Below are 23744 nucleotides of genomic sequence, written 5' to 3'. Positions count from 1 at the left end.
CTCACTAATTGATACACTTGTAAGGTAGACTGACTCTCCAATAAACATTGACCCTTGTTTATTGGAACCATACTGTGATGGTCATTAGCCCCCAACTGTGCTGGTGAAGACAGAAATCCCTTGGCCCACTGCCAAAATCTAGGCCTTTAAGCTTAACTCAGTGATTAAAAACATTTAACTAACTCCACGACCAGAAGCAAATGACGCCTATTGTGTGCTTTAAAAAATATTCACTATACAGTATACATTCAAAAAGTGAGTTTTTTCTGATCTAATCTTGAATCAAATACGTTAAAACATATGAAAAATAAGTATAGAAAGGGTATGTATATTTATAACTATTTACTCATCGATGTGGGTTCGAGCCTCACTCGGGGCGTTGAATTCTTCATGTGAGGAAGCCATCCAGCTGGCTTACGGAAGGTCGGTGGTTCTACCCAGGTGCCCGCTCGTGACGAAATAACGCACGGAGGGGCACCTGCGGCCTTCCTCCACCATTAAAGCTGGAAAGTCGCCATATGACCTATCATGTGTCGGTGCGACGTTAAATCCAACAAAAAAAAATTACTAAACAATGATTATGATGATTCTTCAGCTCCTCATTTTAATTTACTGACATCTTTCAGTATGCAACGTTAAATAAACATGTTGATTTTAGGATTTTTTCACGTAACAAAAGGATATAATTTTGTCAAAACAGAAGTCAAATGTAATTTGTTTTCGGTTTCAAAACGATATATGTTTTAACGGAAAACAGCTCGGGACGGACGGGAAAGGACGAACGGACGGACGGACAAAGCAGTAATCCCGAAGCAACAACCGCCAACTGCACACCATCAAAACTTGGTACGGTAAACTAACAACGATGAGCCTATCTCGACTTTTCATGGCTGCCGCGCGACACATAGGGTTTTATTATGTAGATTAATGAAATCAAATCTATACAATACAGAAGATCCCTTGGAAGAATGGAACACAACCAATCAACATTATAACCATAAAAACGATATATAATACATGCATATACATAAGAGAAATTAACTACTGAGTTAACATTCTAAATGTTAGTTCATGCATTTCAAAACAGCAAAAGATATAACTGTTTTTTTTAAAAAAATTTGTAAAGATATTTCTAATATAGGATGAAATGAAAACCAAACATTCATAAAATTCAAGAAATGAAGATTACCTTTTTGAGTGTACCTAGATTTACATGAAGAGCAAGTTCTGTTTTGAGTTTATCGGGTAGCAAGCCTAAAGAGTTGATATCGTTGCAGTTGAGACGACCCCTGAAAAAATTATACAAAAATTAATTTTGAAATAACTGAAGATTAAACAAGTCCTGAAAACAACTTTTTTTAAATTTCAATATCGTTACAGTTGAGAAAATCCCTAAAATATCAATATCGATACAGTTGAGACGACCACCCTGAAACAAGATAAGAAAATACAAAACTACTGAAACGAACCTGAAATCAGGATATAAAAAATAATATTGATACAGTTCAGAAGAGCCCTGAAAAATGGAACGAAATATTAATATTGCCTGAAAAAAATATTGAAAATAGATTCATTTGTTATAACTGACATGATTTCGGATAAATTAAATTGATAAATCATGCAGTTCGGACAGACTGCATAATATACGATTCAAAGTTTCGATTTCTAAAACACTAAATGGATATATCAAACAATTGAGATAGTTTGAAAAATATATAACTTTTGCGATTAATTTCAAAGTTGTTGTCTGCCTGCCTTTGCTTTTGCTGCAGAGAGTATATCGGTTATAAATAATCCCTTAACATTAAGCATAAATAAAAACACTTTTACAATAAATTTGGAACTTTTTCATGAGGTACAAAGTTTGCAATATTAAAAATTGAGGTTGGCTCACGTGGTAGACTAATCTCGATAGTATATGATCAAAGTACGGCTGGTTATAATCATAGGTTCGAGATAGTCCAACTCGTGACGTAATTATCACTTTCATTTCATTCTGTGGACGGACCGTCAGGGGAGGTAACTAGAGTCACGGATTGGGACTAGGTTCGAGAAATATGCATGAGTTCTGCAGCGGAAATATTGCGCGACTTTATTCCGCGAAAGAACGAGTGCATATTTCTCGATGCAAATCTAATAATATTTTTATTACATACGCATCTACACTTAAAATCATTACATAAATGATTCAAGTTTATTATTAAGCCTGAGGGAATTTAAAAATATCGTCGTTAGATAACTTTTAAACGCGACGGCATACATGAAACTGACGTCACAAATGACGTCACACACCCGATACAATTGAAATTTTTTAGATGAGTATGTAATAACATCAATAACAGGTTCGTTATTACTTATTTGCTAGCATATGAAATAAAGCCGTGACTTACGACTTACCAGAGAGCAACAGCACAGACTTTTCAGTAATGCTGCATTATTGTGTCTGAAATCTCATACCCATTCTCGCGTATCTATACTTAAATACAAGTACAGACAATAGCTTTTAAGACAATAAAGTGTCCGAAAGAAATAAAATGCTTATTAACGCTTCTATCACAGCTTCACTTCCTGCTGTTTTTTTTTTTTTTTTGTCTAAATTTAGTTTAATCATATTTTATTTGCTCTATACATATTTACAATAACAGAACATATACACAGCATAAAGAAGTAAAGCAAAAAGGGTTGAGCAACAAGTTCTTGCAACATTAATGAATGCCCTCCCCTAACAAAAAACTTATAAAAGTTGATCGACTGACAATCATAACCCAAAGGAGCAAAATACAATGTAAATGGGCAACATTTATGTTTTGATTTTTTAAAGACCTTATAAGAAAGAAGAAAATAGCTCGGACAGATTGAAGAAGTTGATGCCAGTTTCCGCAAGGATTAAAAACGAGTTTTAGAGTCACGAGGGATGTAATTAAGGACTATTAATGATACACATCCAATCACTATTCAAAACGACTAGTATGTTTAATATAATTTTGAACTTCGATGAATAGTTCTTCATTTTCCTCTGGTACCACACATGTTTTCCCAGTAACAAACAGTCCAAGTTCAAAGGATGAAAATGTCGTGTCAACCTAAATTGATTTATGCGTTATTCGTTAAAAGTTGGACATTGAAAAAAGTAATGCTCAGCATCTTCGCATATGGCTCCACAGTGACATGTTGAATTTTCACGATTTTTTCTGAATGCTTTCTATCTTTTTGCGGGAGTAAAGTGCCACATAATGTTCTTCAATTTATTTTCTTTATATCTTTTCTTGGAGATGACAATTGTGTAAAAAAAGGAGAAAATGTCATTAGCTTATTACAGTTTATCACGAAGTGCGACCGAAAAACCATTTAGTGATGATCGTGTAAATATCGTGAGGAAATGAAATAAAAGAGAGTTTTTCAAACAATCATTATTAATATTTTTGAAATACTTAAGTGACATATTGTTCCCAAGTTGACTAGTTTAATGAATTAACTGTTGAATTGCAATTCGTTAAAAATTTAAACCTCGTTTAATACCTCCCAAAAGAATAATTCCAGTTCGCACATTTTTGCTCTTAATGTTTCACTTTAAATTTAATATTGCCAGTAGCAGTACACGTACTCTCATTTTCAATAACATCTAACCTACATCTCTAGTGTATTAGAACATTGTCAACCTTTTATTTCTAAGATAAAACGTCTTCTATGCCGACAAGAAAATTATAATTGTATCTGAAAATAAAGAAGAAGAAGAAATCAAAATTGTATTCTTAATTTCTTAAACAAATATCCAAAAAGAAACGCCACGTTGCTTTTTAAAAATACTCTGGATTATTCATTTTAGTATAACTCTTTAAGTTGATTTATTAAAAAAAGAAATTTTCTTATATTTGCCTCTGGTAAGCAAAGTGTGTCGTTGTTCCGGCGCAAAAGTTTTATATGCAATACAAGTAATTTAATTAATAACGACAGAAAGATAATTGCCATGTACATACAAACACGAATACATACAATATGAAAAAAAAATCATTCTCTGACAACACGACCACACTCACCTCACACCCCTTAAGGCATACAGACACTAAAAAGAAAAATGGCGCAAAAAAAATGGTAGCCGCATAATGGCGGATACAAATAGTCCTCAGTTTTTTTTGCTCTGTAGAGCTATTTTCCTTATTTTCTTTGCAATTTTTTTGCTAAAATCACATGACAGATCTATGCTTGACATGTAGGTAGCATTTTCATAATGAAATAACAACATTACAAAAATTTTCATGGAAACGTAGATCATACACCACCAGTATAATTTGGGGTCTCATTTTTTAGCTGATTTTGCAAACATGACCCCCACTTTTCTTTTAATTTTTAGTTAGTAATGACAATATTCTTCAAGAAAATGTAGGTTACAGAAATTTAAAATGGATCCTGATGTGTGCTGCGGTCATTGGAATTAGGTCAATTTTATATAGAATAAAGAACAACAACTATTTAGTGTGTTATAACCTTAACACGCACAAACCTTTTTGAGAAGGAAAAAAATGGCATCCAAACAAGAAGCATTTTTTCATACCAGAAAAAAAGTTTAAAATTGTATTGTTAGATAAGTCTTGTTGGCGCAAGATGCAAAAGAATGCTTTTTATAGTTATAAGTACAATCTCAACACACATAGAAGTTAGGCTTTTTATTCCGACATTTATATCCTCATCATTTTAGATTTATTTCATCTGTTTCATCTGGTCTTGTCAAAACAGTGCATTAAATGTCGACATAAAAATACATTTTGGCACTTTTTGGGGGCAAGTAGCAAATAAAAGCCAAAATAGTGTTAAATAAAGCCCAATTATACAATTCTGCATATCATTAACTGATATACACATCTTATTCTATTCAGTAGAGGTTGTTCAATGTATCGCTAAATGAAAAGTTGCTAAACGTTGTACTTAGGTCATCAACTTCCGAATTTATCATTGCTGCCTAAATTTAGTGACAAACTTGACCACACTGATAAATATGGCTAATCCATATTTTACATCCTAAATCGTTTATATAGCAACAGATCATACAAACTGAATGGAACCAATATATATATTGAACAAAAACAGCTAACCGTCATATGCTATTTTGCCAATGTCTTAGCCTTCAGCCTGCTAAATTTCTAAAATGGACTGGTCCATCATTCAGTTTGGGCAATACCATTTATTATTCGAAGGGATCTTCACTGAAAATTTACTGACTGAACAGCGAACAGGGTAGACCATAGTCAGCCTGCACGGACGTTTTATGACAATCCATCTCTAGAATTAGTAATTGTGTTATATGTTTTATTTTGTCTACGTAATTTTGTGTAGATGTTTATCATGTACAAACCCATACACACACTGATTTACTGGTACGGGGTTGCAGTTTGTTGTAACGTGACATTTCCTGTAGGATATATGTCTTTATCACAAAATCAGTCTGTTTAAACTCGAAATATTCATTTTAGGGAAAGCTTTCTTCAACTGTTTTTACCATTAGTGTTTTAGTTCTTTAAAGGACGTACGTTCCTAAATAAATAACATCACCTAGCCTCGAGTGATTTGATTTATTTCAAGTTTGAATCAAATGACATCAAATGACAGGAGTTAGAAACAATGTCAATAGGAAATCAACTTGGATTATTTGAAACGGGTCATGACAAAGTGGTCTGAAATTCAATTTTCTGTTTCTTCTGTGACTTCAATCCCGTGAAAGAAAAGTCTACGAACAGAAAGGTGATTACTAATAGCATACAGAATTGCATTTTACGGACAAATCTACTGCACATCGGAAAACAGAGCAATTACCCAAGTAGATAATGCAATAGTGTCTAGAATTAAAGTCAAATGGAAGACGGAAGAGCAAAGTCTGGTGTTTCATACCTCAGTGTCTTCTTGGAATACACAATTAGCGACTGCGCAACGGTGTAACATTGGCAATGCTACATTTGAATGTTTATGTACTTATGTATCATGGTCTTGCAATAGAAAAGACTGAATCTACACAGGTGTATTTAAGTTGTGTTATTGTTGATGTTTGCAATTTTAACTTACTGTAACTAATATTCTCTTTATAAACTACTCTCTAAACAATTAAACGACCTGTAATTTGCGTTGCTTATGACATAACTACAGCAAAAAGTCACATTCATTAAAGGAACACCGCCATCCAGACAACATGCCATAACAGAAACATGCAAAAGTATATGTGCTGGGTACACATAGAAGAAGAAGGAACAAAGTAGGGCAACGAAAAGGTTTTGATACATTGGCCCGAGATTAAACCCTCTACGTTCTCAAAACAATCGTTTTGCTGAAAATATATCCCGTGAACAATATGTTTGTTTTCTTTGTTTTGGGTTTAACGCCGTTTTTCAACAGTATTTCAGTTACGTAACGGCGGGCAGTTAACCTAACCGGTGTTCCTAGATTCTGTACCAGTACAAACCTGTTCTCCGCAAGTAACTGCCAACTTACCCATATGAATCAGAGGTGGAAGAAAAATGATGTCAGACACAATGTCTTTTATCAAATCGTCACGGAGAAAATATGCCTCGCCCGGGGATGGAACTCGCAACCACGAGATCCGTAGATCTGCGCTCTCCCTATTGAGCTAACCTAATAAGATGTAAACTCCAGCATTATAACAGAAAAATTTTGTAATAAGAAACATTTCAAATATTTAAGCAAAAAAAATACTTATAGAAATAATGTCTGCCTGAACAAATAAAATTTTAAACAATATGCAGACTAATAACTTTCACAGTTTTGTAAGTTTTTGTGGCAGAGATATCTGAAAATCACCTAAAATTGCAATATAATAAGCTAGGCGGTCACATCTGGTACATCTTTCTGCTTTGTTTCTGTCTGCTATACAGTGTCGTGAAAGTCTTTATTCTTGCAACATATTAGTTCCCCTAAGATGACTAACTAATATAACTAAATGATATACTGTGAAAAATTAGAGTCGAAATAGTATGTGTGTGAATTTGTATATTATGAGTTACATCGACATTCGGCGTGATATTTCTTAGATTTTAAAACGACTGGAATAAGGATAATCAACTGTCGATCCTAGTATGACTTCTAATGAGTATTTGAGCCGCGCCATGAGAAAACCAATGTAGTGCTTGTGCATCCGCGCAGTCTGGTCAGGATCCATGCTGTTCGCTAACGATTTCTCTAATTGCAATAGGCTTTGAAAGCGGACAGCATGGATCCTGACCAGACTGCGCGGATGCGCAGGCTGGTCTGGATCCATGCTGGTCGCAAAGGCACTATGTTGGTTTTCTCATGGCGCGGCTCATTTATTTATAAGGAAACTCGTTTACACTGCAATCTTTTGGGGAAACCCTGTCGTGTGACAATGGCAGAAAATAAAATCTACAAAAAGATCCTCTGAAAGCAGAGAATGCAACCGTGCAAAATAATAGCAGGTTTGGTTTGAGTCTGTTCATGACAGATATTGGAATGTGCAACTCCCCTCACAGTCCCTATCATGGCACTGGAACAAACAAAGTCTTTTATTTTTTAAACGATGCTATCCATTTCAAACGTTCCAAATTTATGGTGTTCACCAAGATGTGTTGCTCACACTATATGGCAACACTTAAAGGCATCGGCGTCGACAGAAACAATGATCTCTATAAATGTGTATGTAACGATATCGCATACAATATATACATATCATAATATGAATATATATCATTGGTATTTATCATGTTTACAGTGATTTAGGATACACTCTTTACATCTTTATATACCGGACAAAACTCTGGCGCCGAGATGAAGAATTCACAAATGAAATTCGACAAACAGCAATTTCTATAGAGAATGTTGCCTCCAGAATCACTGATCAAATTAGAAAATGCAAAATTGCACCAAAACGGTAGAACGCGTCTATGGATTTGCATTGGCTGCAAGTGCATTATATCAAATATTATGTGAACAGATATCTACAAATTACAAACCTACAGCTTAGTAATATATGCTTTATGGGCTCAACTAATAACCCCATCTCAGAGACAGAAATTATCTATTCTAAATCCGTATATTTGTTACTGCTGTATCAGTTATATCATTAAGAATGTAGTAAATATACAAACCTAGTCCAAACATAGTCATACCATCGCTGGACTCGCTTCTGTAGGTCAGGTGGAACATTGTGCATCTGCATGTAGAACTTAGCCCCGTCCTATAAAATCCAAAACAAATAGAATTATACACCAATTAACGAAAACAAAGCATTATGAAAAATCCGTCCTATCGGTAACAAAACATTCAGCACAAGTATAACTTACAAAAGGCATGACAAGTAAAGCGTCCTTGGGTAGCAAAACAAACTGAATTTAGCACACGTATAACAAAAACAAAACAGGAAAAACCAAACCAATATTCGCAACATCTTAAGTAGAGATGAAATCTAAAGCGCTCATATGTAAGGAAAACAAATCTTGAACAATTGTGTACTATCATCATATTGATATCAAAACTGAAAAAAGCACTAAGAACCTAGGAAGAGTTTAGCACTATTCTTCCAATAAAAACGTTTAAGCTTTGCAAAAATAACGAAACAGAAGGAGGATGGTTTCTGTTGAAACGAAAATACAAAACAAGAAGACAACAATAACAAAACATACAGCATTTCGGACACACGCTAAAAATAACAAACAGAAATACAGCACTAACATAATGAAGCTAGATCAGAGATAATTTAGCATTTTACCAGCAATAGCAAGAGCATGAATGACAAATTTAATATGAAATACTAATACTGCATTGGCGTAGGAGAGAAAGAAGTGAAGTTGGCGGGGACAAATGGGGAGGAGGTGCGGCCAGCTAAACCTTCCCTTATTTTCCCTGATTTTTTTTTTTGACAAACAGAACAAAGTCAGTACATCTATATACTCTCTACAATTGGCATTTTCCTTTACCTAGTGTTATTTTTAAGAAAACAAAACCGTTTTGGGGTCAAAAATTAGGATGGTCAAATCATATACCGCCCCAACTCTCAAAATTGGAAGGGCCTGCCCCTAACCCTCTCCCCCTTGCACCTAAGCCTATGTATTGATTTTAAGTTTAAGTATGTGATCCGATATACTATGAATTATTAGGCTTGATTGTATAACGTCTGGTAAAAGAAATTGTAGTCAGTGCATCGTCATCAAGCATTGTCTCTACAGCTGATTGTGTGATCCTATACGGTTTGGTATCTTGTTTTCTCTAATCTGATCATTTGTCAAGAGGAGCAACATAATTGTTATTTCAACAGTCTTCTCTACTGTAATCATGAAGTATCTGATAAGGAAAACACGTCCATCAGTCGCTTTTATGGAATATATCGCCGTCCTATACATTAATGAGAGCCATACCGTTTGTTAGGCAATTCATGCAAAAAAAACAAGGAAAATATCAAACAGGGAATGCCATTGTTCAAAAACGCAGCCTCCCCCAAAAACGATAACACCACACCAGCACGCAGACGCGCCGCACGCACCAAAACACACACACCTTTGCATACAAAGCAAACACACGGCGAGGACAAAACGAACAAAAAAAAAGGAACACAGTGGGGCACCGCCTTGGAACGGTGAGTGGCAAAAACACCACTGGGGAACTTAAACCGGTTTATGGTGCGCACCCAACCTCACTCTTATCCCCACCATGTTCCAAAGACATCGGGACAGTGTAAATAAAAAGTAAATCCCACACGCATGGAAATCTCTGGCATGTAAAACACAAACATGCTCGTGTATAAATATATAAAAAGCAAACCTTAAGAACAAAAACCGTATGTACTCAATGCCTTTGCAGGAAGGCCGAGAGTTTACAACGAATAACAATCCCTGAAGGATGAAAATATAACAACATTGACTGAATGTACGAGGAGACTTTTTACGGCCGCCACACGGCACAAACAACACAGTTGCGCGCATAAAAAAACAAGGAAAATATCAAACATGGAATGCCATGTTAAGCATGCATTATCATTCAATGTGTTTTGCTCAGTTATACCAAGAAATAGTTTACTCTAATTTATTTCATTCGATTATGAAGCAAGCTCTTCAACAGATATTAATCACTCTCAGCATCTCATTCCTGATTTAATCCATTGCCATGAGGGTATTAGAGAAGTAAGGCCAGATTGCCTTTTAAAACTGAGCGCCAAGCAAGGGAGTTACTGGTACCACGACTTTTCGCAATCGAATCGGGTGCTCACCTTAACCGCCTCGATAGCCAAGAGGTTGTATATCAATCGTAGTATCAGGGTAATGAAAGCAAAACTTTATGCTAGTTAACCGGAATATTTTAAAGTTTCTTTCTTAGGGAGAAATCCAGCTCAATTATATTTTTCCGGACTTAAATGATTCTGTGGCATCTGCAAACTATTCGAATTTTATACTGACACTAAATAGTTGTCTTATAGCCGTACAGATTCAGTTCACTGCAGCAAATATTCTATTTAAGATCAATTACAGTAATAAATCATTCTGAAATGCTTAGACAATGACGGCAATGTTGTATTAATAGCTGATTGATAAAGTTCCGTCGATTTACTTTGTAATCAATTTTAATAAAATCTGTAAAAAGACTCTGCTCTGGAATCGTAGAATGCTACCAAATCTCGGTTTGACTGAGTCTGTTCATGAGAGGTGATAAAATGTGCAACACGTCTCACGCCAAAACGGAACTCTATTACACATCTATTAAATGGATTCATGATCCCAAAGAACCATATAATACAACAACACTAAATCCAAGTACGGAGAGAATCTTTTTAGGGTCTAAAAGTGCGTCTCTTCAGAATTACCCATATACCAAATAGACAATTGGGGATGCTTACAGAGACCGTGGATTCCATTCCTCGAGTGTCATAAAAATTGACTTTTCCAGTGTTAAGACAGTTCAGATTCCGTTTATATACATAAAGTTTTTAAGAGAAACCTGTTGGAAATCTTCTGGAAACCTACCAGGCACATGTTTGTCCGCAAACTGCTAAAGCATGTTTACATTTTATGAAAATATTTTCTATTTAAGTATTCGCTCAAGTTCTTTTTATTCAAAGTACAAGTATTTATAAGATTCAGTATTAAGAAAACAGTGCAAAGCAGTGCGAAATTGTTGTGAATGCCTCTCAGAAAGTTGAATTTCATAATGCTCACTTATCTGTTGAAAACTGCTAATATTTCGTGACTCGCCTAATCTGTTAAAGTGATTTATTTCTTAATTTGCTAATTTTCCATGAACCAGATAAAAGTCATTGATCAATTCAGAGACCTCTTCAAAACAATCTGCAGTAGATTAGTCTTATAAAGAGTTTTATTCTGCGACAACATGTTTGAATCCATTTCAAAAACTTGTGATTATTCTACAATAGTGATAACAGAGTTTCAATATGTAATGACGATTAAGTAACCGACAAACTAATGCTCCAAACTGGCTAAAATTCATCACCAAAAAAGATTTTTTTGTGACAAATTGTAACTTAATTAATCTACGCTTATACCACCCAATTTCGCTTGCGTCGGTGCTTTGGGGCGTGCGAAGCGTTGCACATCTAATAACCTTCTTCTGAACAGACTCAATCAGGGTATCATTTGGCTTGGATACGTTCTATGCTCCAAAAAGATTTTCCTAGAGAGTTTGTTAACCTTGTAGAACTACCTATAATAGTCCGAAAATCAAACTGGAAGTATCTCAGTCCAAGTCAGTGGAAGTTTACTATGTGCCTCACAAGAGTTTTAAAAAAGGCTGTAATATATGACCACCAGCTTTACTTTTTGCAATATACTGTTTTTATTCAGATCATCAGTTTACTCTAGGGAATCTATATATCGTACCTTTTTTCAACTTGTTTTGAGTCCATTTTCATTTTATATGTTATGTTTATTATCCTATTTGTAAGCAGCGATACTTTGACCCTGCTTTTTAATCCCCTCCCCACCTCACTTTTATACAGCATTTTACTTACCCTCTTCCCTACTCCCTTTTATACAATTAAAATGTTCTTGCTGATGAATATTTGACTTAACCCGTACGCTACACCTTTCCAGTGCAGTTTCTATTTGTGGATTTCTTTGACCTCGCTGTATTTACTGTACTCAATGCTTCCATGGAGTCTATCTTTTACTTTTTAAAACATAAATAACTTCGATCCTTAAACTGTTTTGCTTTCCTTTATAACTACTCTTTTTTATTTTAGCTTAAAGACTTACCAGTAACCTCTCAAACTCCTGTCTGCTGGCATTTCTGTTAGTTATCACGCTTCCAACTTGACCTGCAAGGAATAATGATGCCTAATTTGGATCTTGTTCAACTGATTCAGTTATTTTCACCAACCTGTTTTAAATATTTAAAGACATAAAATAAAACTAAGGCGGGTGTAATAAGAGATTGTTTTCCTTTTAAACTCGTATATACTAAAATAAAGCCGAGATAAAAGAGCAAAAAGTCTTAGCTCCAGAACGGAACGTTTTGGTTTCCTGGTCCCCGGCACCTAATGCTACGTAGAAAAGAAATATGCCTCATTCCAAATCATGATATGTAAATAAACTCGCCAATAGGGGAACCATCACAGTGAATTGATAATATTTTTACAGATGAATAATGAGAAACAAATGAACGACAAGAGATGTAATTGATAATATTATAACAAAGTCATCATGTGAAATTAATGGACGATAAGAGGAATCTTACCAACGATTGTAGCAAAAATGAATACACCAATCAAATAGCTCACAATCACAAACACATATCTGCAAATAAAACATTATTTTATCAGAAAACAAATGGAATTCATAAATAGTCTAGAGAAATGATTTATTAGATAAACCGATTATGCTGTTATGCTTTTAGCTTTGGGTGAGTATCGTTGTTGTTAACATGGCTTTCTCTTAGAGGTATGACATTTGCTCCGAGTGCCGACTTTATTCTGCATAAACAGGACATTAGTTTATATTCTAGAAGATCATAATCTTAAACGAGGTTGTCTTTAACAGAGAAGAACGGCATCTTTTATTACATAAGAATAAAAATAATGCAATCTGCTGGCATTTTTCCGAGAGAAAATAAGAAATGTTGGTCATTTAAATATATCTGATGGAATAATGTTCTGATTTTTGCGATAAATGTGTTAGTTAAAGCGTCGCACCGACAGAATTATAGCTCATCTGGCGACTTTCGAGCTTTAGTGGTTGAGGATGACCCAAGGTGCCCCTCCGTGCATTATTTTATCACGGGTTGATACCTTGACAGAACCACCGGCCGGTCGAAAGCTTGATGACTTCCTCTACGAAAAATTCAACGACCCAAGTGAGGCTCGAACCTACATCGGTCAGGGGCACGTGATTTGAAGTCAGTTACCACTTGGCCATGGGGGTCTCATAAATGTGTTAGAAATATGCGTCCTGTTCCTATAGTTAACCACATTTACCACTGTCATTGTATCTTAAGGTATCATTTAGCCTAGATGTTGTATATATAGGCAAATTATAACGTTTAACATAAGCTCATTCATTATTGGTATTGTTTCATAGGGTATCATTTAAGCCTGGATGTAGTATTATACAAGAAAATTATAACCCTCAAATGGTCAGTCTCGCTCTGATGAGCTATTAACCTTTCTTTAATGTAGCTATCATGTCAATTTGCGGAGTACTTAGTCACTGAAAGTGAGACACTTCAATTTGCAACAAGGATACAAACAATTTTGCGTATTTTGTGTCTGTTGGCATCTGTGCGAAAGTTTTACCCTTATTTCAAGTTATGACTTACAGATGGTTTTGCACGAACTTAATCACTACAATGTCATAATGTGAGCCGTGCCATGAGAAAACCAATATAGTGGCTTTGCGACCAGCATGGATCTAGACCAGCCTGCGCATCCGCGCAGTCTGGTCAGGATCCATGCTGTTCGCTTTCAAAGTCTAATGGAATTAGAGAAACTAATAGCGAACAGCATGGATCCTGACCATACAACGGATGCGCAGGCTGGTCTGGATCCATGCTGATCACAAACCCACTATGTTGGTTTTCTCATGGCGCGGCTCATATTGACATCAAAGGCAATGTGACCATCAATGACTAAATGTTTTAATATGAACTACTTTTTCCGTTAAAAAATGAAAGTTTGAGTTTACTGGGATAGTAAATTTCATAGTTTAATTTTTATTTTAAACGTCAATCGATTCCTGGTCACGTAATTATTTGCGAAGGTCAAATATGTATATTTTGGCTTTGTTTAACCGTTATTTTTTTAAATCGAAAAACAGTACTTAATAAAGAAACGAAAATTAATCTTGAACTGACGTCATAATGCTTTCTTACCTTTTTCTTTGTTTCACTGGCAATCAAATTGAGCAAGGAGAAGAATTCTATAAGACTATGTGTCTTTCATTCTTATCCTTTCCTACTTTCCTACTTATCTTGTTCAAACTATGATGTATGTATTTAATTTGTACATGTATTACTGGGAATAAAATATGTTTAAACTAATCAAATTGAGCCGTGTTAGAATCCAAAATTTAAATATGCTACAACTATAAAGACTAGTGGTACAGTATGCAACATAATATTTATGGCGCTGATAAAACAGCAGCATCCAGATGTGAAGGTGCTTTCCGTCATAAATTCCAGATAATTACACACAATATGCATGTAAATATCTATTTGTAATCTCTTAAATATGTATGTAAATGATGTAGATGTAAAATGTGTGTTTAAAGACAGACTAATTTTAATAAAGAGGGAACTCAAATGACTCGCTTATTCTAAGTATTATGTTAATGTTTATAAAATTTTAAAGACACTTACTTTTATAAAGAGGGAAATCTAATGATTTCAATTTTGGTTGTCGCTTATTTTAAGTGTTATGTAAATGTCTATTTAAAGACACAGAGGGAAATCAAATGATTTCAATTTTGGTTGCCGCTTATTTTATCGAAGTTTACAGAGAAGACATACTTTTGTTGCGTTTTGTCTAATCATCGTCAAATAGTCGTCAAACAGTCAGATAGTTCAAGGAAATATTTAAATATTCCCGTTATCTGTCATATTTTACGATGTTTATTTGATAGTCTCGTGAACTCTAGACAAAATTTATTCAAGCTTTTCCTTATTTTTGTAGGAACGTATTTAGAACAAAATATAACTGAAATAGACATGGATTCGAGGAAAGGCTCCGGTAGATGAAAGTAATTACTGTTTCATCAAACAATTTCAGAGTCAAAAGGTCAGTATCTGACAGTATTAGGCTACTATAAGGGAAGTGCACCTTATCCTTAGCCAGCGTCTGATCACGAAGTTCGTTTTATTATTATTATTACGTTACGTTACAGATAAAGTAACTGAGTCGAATTATTCTATTTGTTCGTTTTTAAACGTCAAGACGTCATTTTAGTGAAAAACGTAAATTAAGAAATAATAAATCTGTTCCTATATTTTATCAGTTAATCAAATATGGGTAGGAGTTTGGATAAGTAATAATTAAATCACGAGTGCGTAGCACGAGTGATTTAACTATTCGCATCCAAACGACTGTCCATGTTTAATTAATTGATAAAATTATTGGAACATATTTATTATTTAGATTCTAACACCGCAAATAATTCGCATTTTACAGTTCTACATGTTCTGCGCAATACGTCATTCGGGTCATATGCTGTTACAATTTACCCCCTATGGTTGGAAAGTGTTGCATAGCCAATGGAACTTATAGATATTTGTTTCTTTTTTATCAGAATTTTGAGAAGTATTTATCAATTAGTAATCTAACAGCTCGCAAACTAATTATGAACAGAATCATCAAATTAGGCGAGTTGACCCTGTGTTACCAGTTACGAGCTAAACGTTTATATGACGTCATATTTTATGTCATACATTTATGACGTCACCGCTGAATCATAATTGAGCTAATTGAATTCTCTCGTAGAGATCAGAACGTGTTTTACGGTCCTACACATAATTCAGTATGACTTTATATCATATTATGTTTTTGAAATGCTGTTTTTCAACCGTTTGGCCCTTAAATAGTTCGTTTCTAATGGAACTGAAGTAGAATCTCTTATGCCACAACCATAGGGGATGAAATGTAACAGCCAACCATATTTTATCGTAGATTCATAATAGGCAATTTCGCTTTATGTTTATTTAGCAATTGCTGCGGATCGTGTTAGAATGCCCATTAATTTTGATTTAAAGGCATATTTAACGTCTGAAAAGCATACTCAAAGAATCACATGTATATTAGCTGAAAATATTAGGTATGGCAGAAAAAAAAACATTCTGACATTCTCAGATTCTTAAAGTTCTTAATTTATGTTATTTTGAAACACCACGCATTTGCATAATTGTGTATTTTTGTTCTTTAATAACGCAATCAAGTTATATTGCCATTTTTGTCAATATTTGATAACTTAAATTTCTAAATGTTTTCACAAAAAAAAACATTAAAATGCTGTAAGACGTTTAATATTTTCGCATATATTTATCCAGACAGACATAGAATTAACGGTAAAGTTGAATAAGAAGGTATTTAGTTGCCTAATTTAGTGGAAAAAAAACAACATCTTTTTCTAATGACAATGACAATGATGTTAGATTGAATTTATAATCTATAAACTGTAACATATAGACCAAAAATAAAAGACAACAAAATCATATTAAACATACAACATGGAAAAACAATTCTCTAAGAACTCAAAATAAACTAAAAATGCACAAAACTCACCTGTTGCAATTTTGTCTGTATCTATTTTTATTAACCCGATACAAAAAATGAAGTATAATTTTTATAAACAAAATCTAGTTTTGAGCGCAATTTTTATATATTTTCAACTTAAAATTGACTGGCCCTTTTGTGATAAACGGTGAGTTTTGTTCTTCCAACAAAATACAGGGTTACTTCTTACTATGTTGTTGTATATGGATGTGCAATTTGCAAATTAAAAGATACATGCATGGCTTTTTGTGATAAATGGTATCAAAAATACTGACGTAAGGAATTCGAAACTAAATACTCACGAGGCGTACGACATCATAGCTCTGTAAAATGTTGTAAAGCAATAATTGTAGCATTATATGCGAATTTAAGTCATTGCATTTTGGTTTTATTCAAAGTTACCAAATTGACATTAAGTGTGCTGTGTACTTCATTTTTTGTCTGTCTTTTTTTTTTTTTTTTTTTTTTTTTTATTTGTTTTTCAATTAAAAATTATACTTCTGATACAACAGTACTATGAAGACAGACGCTGCTGGACCATCTATCTATCTGTTCCCGAGAGAAAATATACGAATTAAATACAATTATTTGAAATGAATAAGGGTCATATTTTCAAATATATTGCAAATGTCAATCAAACTTATGTGACGTCACAAAGGATTTTTGGATATTTAGACACGTAATTTCTAATTTTCAAAATTAAGTTATGTCGGTGAAAATTGGAAAAAAATATTTTTTTCTAGATTGGATAGAAATAGATTTCTTTCTACATTAACTACAGTAACCCTGTATTCTGCTGCTAACCTGATTACTACCACTCAAAGTTTCAAATCAACTTTGTATTATTATTTTTTTTAATCAATTTCTGTTCTTGCAAAATCCCTCAAAAATGGTGTAATCGTGTCATGTATTATGAAATCCGATTACAAACAAAGCGTTTTCAAACAATGAATCAAATAAATTGACAACTGAAATCCCATTAAATCAGTATCAAACTCTGAAGCAGATTATCCCCAGTGGGAATGGATGCAAACAGCTGTGTGATGTGTTTGAACATTCAGCTTTTCAAAAGTCATTTTTGCGTTCGCAACAGTGTCAAATAAACACTTTGCGTAATGTATCTGTTAAAAAAAACTTCTGTCATCGAGTTCAGAAGGTGTACATTTTTTGTACCTATTCCTTGATGATTTCTGTTTTTCTTTTGATACCTGATAGCGCCATTAACTACACGTCCTTTTAAAGACATGAAAGCATTAATGACACGTACTTACTTTTTTTTTAATCGTTTAGATAATTTGATATTTTCCAATGTAATTTTCAAATAAATTTTGCACAATAAAATCTCCTTTATGGAGACCGTATTTGGCTTTGACATAATGGTGAAATCACAAAATCGAGAAATATTAATCAAATGGAAGAATGTTTACGAATGAAAAATAGAAATATTGCAACTCCGTTCAGAAATTTGAAAAACAAAAATGCAATTCTTCATGTATTTATTGAAAAAACATTTTCAAATAGATTTTAACACTTTTTACCTATGATGTACAATAAAAGAGGTATGAAGGTGAAATACTAGATAAAATATCTAAATACTTTTAACTATAATGGAATTGATAATTCTCTTGCATTATTAAAAACGATGAATAACCTCGTACTTTGCGGACATGCGTACTCAGCTTTTATGATTTTGTTAACCCGACCAACGTATGTCTGGTTGGATACTTCATGAAAACTGTCATGTTATCCCATTCTACTCAGAATCTTTTTCCTTATCTTACATATTTCAATCACCGACGAAACAAAATAACGACAGATTGTCACAGTTTTGCGACTTCTCACAAAGTAAACTAGACGTATGGCCATAGGACAAAATGTGCCCTTCCCGCGACCTTTCCACTTACTGTCACTGTATAGCCATATGTTACATATTGACAATGTAAGGCCAGGTAAACTTTCATATAATCTTTACTGACTGGAAAAGTTTTATGTATAGAAGATGATATTACCAGTGAACAAGGAGCAAGAAACTGAAAGAGGGGTGGGAGATGCCGTGGGGGTGGGGGGGGGGTTAAGAAATTCCAGAATAAATACCCAGATTTGAACAACATTTCCTGCGTCGTTAACGTACACAGGCCCTTTATGTATATTTTACTGAGTCAATAGCAATTACAGCAATTACTCTGGTCTTACTGAGTGAAATCCTCAACAAAACACAAGGTGCGTAACTTCATACGCAAAATAATACATCTCTAATATTTCATGACTCTAGATGATTTTTTGTATATGCTCTACATAAATGTGGGATGGACGGACAAACGGACGAGATGCAACCCTAAATACTCCCCCGCCCCCCCCCCCCCCCCCATCCCAAAATACCGTAAAAATAGAAATATAAAATTAAAATGCACAAAAGCGATTTCAAACGATAAAACAGCCTCTTTATGCATCTATTAAAATAACATAAACAAATTACGAATCTATTTCATGAAAAGAAAACTGAGTTTTCCATAAGTACAACTGTAAATACGTAACCAGAGCAAATGAAAACGCCATAAAAACTAATAAACTGACTAAATGTCCTAATGTCCAGCGATAAAAAATGATATAATATTGCATATGCTATATAGGTAGTTTACTGGTCAATAATAAAAATATGAATAACTACTGACCATATTAACTGCGGATTAAAACTAGCTGTGCATTTGTATGTCCCGTATACAAAACATAGGTGAATTTGTTACAAAACTGAGAATATAAACGAAATCATGTTATGATAACCTATTGGTGTATGGATTAACTATATTAATGTCATTCTTGCAACATAATAAGCATATACTGGTATTTTTAATAACTATATTTGTCATTAGTCACTATGTCTCCGAATTCTGTTCAAATTATAAGGACTTGACAGAAGAGCTGCTGTGTGATTTATGCCAAGCTCGCAAAAGAAATTATTTTATGAAAAGAAAAAAAAAGAGAAAAACCTTTTGTATTTTAAACTGACCTTCAACTTTAATAAGTTGTAATAAAAAAAAGCAGACAGTTTTTACACCATTTATCCTATCATCTTATTTTCTTTTACTTTGTGGATGATTTTTATACTGTCAGTCTTATTATTTGCATATGTTTTCAGTCAAATGACAAACACCTTATAATAATGTATTAAAGTTAAATATAGCACTTACTGCCAATTTGTATCTGGCGGTGGAAGATCACCGATAGTCGTCAATGTCAAGGTCGACCAATACAAGGAGGCCAAATACTTGCGTGTTACTGCGGCATAATGACCCACGGGTTTCGGATAAGACCAGTCACCCTCGAACCCCTCTGCTTCCGAAATGAGGTAATAAAAAGCTGCAAACCAGTGAGATCCAAGAAACAGTATATGAGAAAGGCTTGCAACCCGTAGTAGATTCGGATAGGCTGTTCTGGATTCGTACATGTGCATGAATCGAACAGTTCGATATATTTTCAGAAACCGCGGAAACCGTAACATTGGATGTACACCTGCATAAAACTGCAGAAAATCTAACGGAAGTAAAGACATGAGGTCCACAATAAAACATTTGTCTTTTAAATAATTCTTGCACAATTTTGATGAGTCGTACACCATCAGACCTTGTTGTAAATATCCAGTTCGAAACTGCACAAATATATCACACAAGTAAATACAGTCACACATTCCGTCCAAACAAAACCACATAGCCATGTAACCTTTCTGGATCTCTCTAAAAGCTTCCCTTGCAATACAGGTCCATAAATTGTAAAGTACCGTAAGAGTTACCACCCCTAACCAATAGAACATTAAACCGCCAGAGGGGTGAATCACACACGATTTCAATGTTTTGTGTTTCGGATTATGAAAACCGGATGGATATTTATCCTCACTTTCTTCTGACGTGTCCAGTTCCGCCTGGTTTCTAGTTGAAAACTTTCTCAGAAAGGAGTCCCCTCTGTCTAAGCGGCGCTGTTTTTTATTTTGAATTTGACTAGTAACCGTCATTGTTGTTTTAAGTTTACCCCACCTGTCTTTGGCGCTGTGTACATTGGTAGGAGTCTGTCCCATTTTTTCTGACCTTTCTTCTGAATTATTATTTGTTGTATTGTCTGTTACGTGATTAGATTCCATTTTTTGTTGTTCTCGATTCAGTTCCATTAGTGAATTAAACCAAACGTTGTTTCAACCTGAAATTTAAAAAAAAAACACAACTGAGGTTTTTAAAGAGTAAAGTACACATTAATTCTATTTTCGTGATGCCGAAAGATGTTTAACAATTTATTATTGTGAATAAGATATACATGTAGTGTATGCATCATGTTGCGCGCACTTGTATCGTGTTTTAAAGGTACCCATTTGCATATAAATGAAATTTTCAATATTTCCATATTCTTACAATGTGACATGAAACATATATTTCTCATATGGAAATTAAATTTAAACTTAATATGAATAAATTTTATGTATATCGAGGAGATTCGTTTGTTTCAGTGTAAGATTTAAAATATCTTCCACGAGTGGCGTAGCCACGAGATGGTGATGGTGTTCACTCGTGAAAGATATTTTGCTCTTACATGTTTTAAAGAACCCTAAAACAATATTTATAAATTCTGGTATACAATGTGACTAGGTTTTAGTTTATTTTAGTCTAGTGTAAGTATTCATCCCTTTTTATAAAGAGTGATGTTTTAAGTCAGTGTTTAATATAAAGATTTGGAACATTGTTAATATGTATATATGTATTCTGTCTTTATAGCTCTGTATAGAGCGGCATATGTACATTATTGTTTTACTATGTGAGTTAATATATGTTGTACATGTGATGAGACATTAATAAAATAAATAAATGTAAAACAAACAAATTTTCTTTTTATTTCATGTGTTGCCTAAATTTATCGATTTTATAGTTTCTAACAAGTGAAAAATATACTTGATATTTTTCACTGCGAAAATACCAGAAATATCCAGAAATATTTCACTCTAATATTTCGATAATGACTGAAAATATGGAATAAATGCAAAATACTCTACAAGGGGCAGTGGGCATTTTCATCTGAAATTATAATTGGTATTCCTGGACAACAAACTGTTTCCAAAAAATACATTTGTAACTAAGCTGCATTCTAGAGATATTATAACATTTTCATTTTTCATACAAGATGATACAATTTTGCACCTAAAATGCCTGCAGGAGCGTTCACCAATATATGTAAATAGCTGTTTGTGTTCTAAATTAGGAAGTATTTGCCTAAACGAAATATACACTATGCAATTTATCATGATACGTAGAATAATACATGTATGTCATTACGGTCGTATTAAGCACTACTTGTATTGCAATAAAACTGTTATCCTCTCATAAGTTTTTTATGTGAGAAGATCGGCGGTTCCAAAAGGGTGCTCGCTGATGCCTTCAGTAAGGCCCGGAGTGGCACCTGGGGTCTTCCTCTGGAAGAGAGCCACATGACCTATAACTTTGTTGATGTGACGTTAAACCCAACAAAATAAATAAACAACATTATCAGTACCATGTCGTATCTTTTTTGCACAACTTCCTGTCCTAAAAGTACTTTGCAACCATTAGTCAATACGATGACACACTGTTAAAATATCGTAATGTCACGTTTTGTTCGCAGTTATCTACATAGGCAACAAAAATTCCATTTTAATGTCAAACAAAATATTACTTGCATAAAAAAACAGATAAATTTGAAACATTTGTTTTGTTACACTGCTCATTAAAACGATAAATTCTTGAATAATTGTAATTTCGTACTCCCAAATATCCGTTAAGTCCATAATGTCGTTCAGTGCTCCATGTAGCGGTTAAAAATGGCATATCCAATACATAAACAAGGTAACAATAAACGGATATTCAAATCATAAATGACAATAAGTATTTTCCATGAAAATTCGATAAATATGTATTGGAATCACGGTAACTAGTGATATGTTTCCAATAACGTAAAAAGGTACGACGAAAACTTCACTTTACATGAAACATATCACATCTGATACACAAACATAACGATTAGATACTAAACAAATGTATTAATCTATTCCTAGCGGGCAAGCTGTCATCAGTAAAAACATAACTTGTCAGTTCTATATGATATTAAACAAACATAAATGGACAGATCAGGCAAAGGTTGCAATGTTGGCAGACAGTACAGTTTTTATCTTGATTATTCAAATAATATGGATGATTTATTTGCTGGTCTATTATAAAAGAAGACGACATGATGCACTCGTATATACAACAATAACATTTATTCCGCATTTAAGCCTCTATCCTACAAAATAATTTTTTTTTTTAATGTAGTAATAATACTTGAGATATGAGCATTTCCGGTTCTTCGTGAAGAAAAGATCATTGTTTTATTATTTATATAGAGAAGCCATTTTATTCATTTATCATTCTATTAACAAATCTTATGCATAAAAATGAAATAAATGATAATTTTAATTCGTCAATCCAATTCTTTACATAGTTTGTTTACAAAGCAAATCATATACTTTTTGACAGATTTTATATTTCTTTCTAATTTTTTGACATCATCAAATTATCAAATCTATTCAAATCTGGCCACGTATGATATTATGTGTTATATGCATATATACTATATAGCCCGTGGTGCGAACTCCTAATTATAGAAGCCATATATTAAAATAAGTGTATGTACATTATTGTTTTACTATGTGAGTTAATATATGTTGTACATGTGATGAGACATTAATAAAATAAATAAATGTAAAACAAACAAATTTTCTTTTTATTTCATGTGTTGCCTAAATTTATCGATTTTATAGTTTCTAACAAGTGAAAAATATACTTGATATTTTTCACTGCGAAAATACCAGAAATATCCAGAAATATTTCACTCTAATATTTCGATAATGACTGAAAATATGGAATAAATGCAAAATACTCTACAAGGGGCAGTGGGCATTTTCATCTGAAATTATAATTGGTATTCCTGAGCAACAAACTGTTTCCAAAACATACATTTGTAACTAAGCTGCATT

At 33.7% G+C, this 23744-nt stretch overlaps 1 protein-coding gene across 2 annotated transcripts in view; it reads right to left on the bottom strand.

The window, feature by feature from the left end:
- The window catches only part of LOC123533809 (cGMP-gated cation channel alpha-1-like), a 78476-nt gene that overhangs the window by 24931 nt on the left and 29801 nt on the right, over positions 1–23744 (bottom strand). Inside the window, exons 2-7 of one of the 2 annotated variants that reach the window (XM_053519138.1) lie at positions 19906–20905; positions 17020–17040; positions 12697–12755; positions 12216–12277; positions 8106–8194; positions 1190–1289 (exon numbers count right to left, since the gene is read on the bottom strand). In XM_053519138.1, coding sequence (XP_053375113.1) covers positions 1190–1289; positions 8106–8194; positions 12216–12277; positions 12697–12755; positions 17020–17040; positions 19906–20876 — 1302 coding nt within the window. In that variant the 5' untranslated portion in view covers positions 20877–20905. The remainder of the gene's footprint in view (positions 1–1189; positions 1290–8105; positions 8195–12215; positions 12278–12696; positions 12756–17019; positions 17041–19905; positions 20906–23744) is intronic. The other variant, XM_053519140.1, reaches the window with a different exon arrangement.

This window comes from Mercenaria mercenaria, chromosome 12 (genome assembly GCF_021730395.1).
Source record: "Mercenaria mercenaria strain notata chromosome 12, MADL_Memer_1, whole genome shotgun sequence".
Taxonomy (NCBI): domain Eukaryota; kingdom Metazoa; phylum Mollusca; class Bivalvia; order Venerida; family Veneridae; genus Mercenaria; species Mercenaria mercenaria.
Note: the sequence above shows the minus strand (reverse complement) of the source record. Positions and strands in the feature narration are given on the sequence as shown.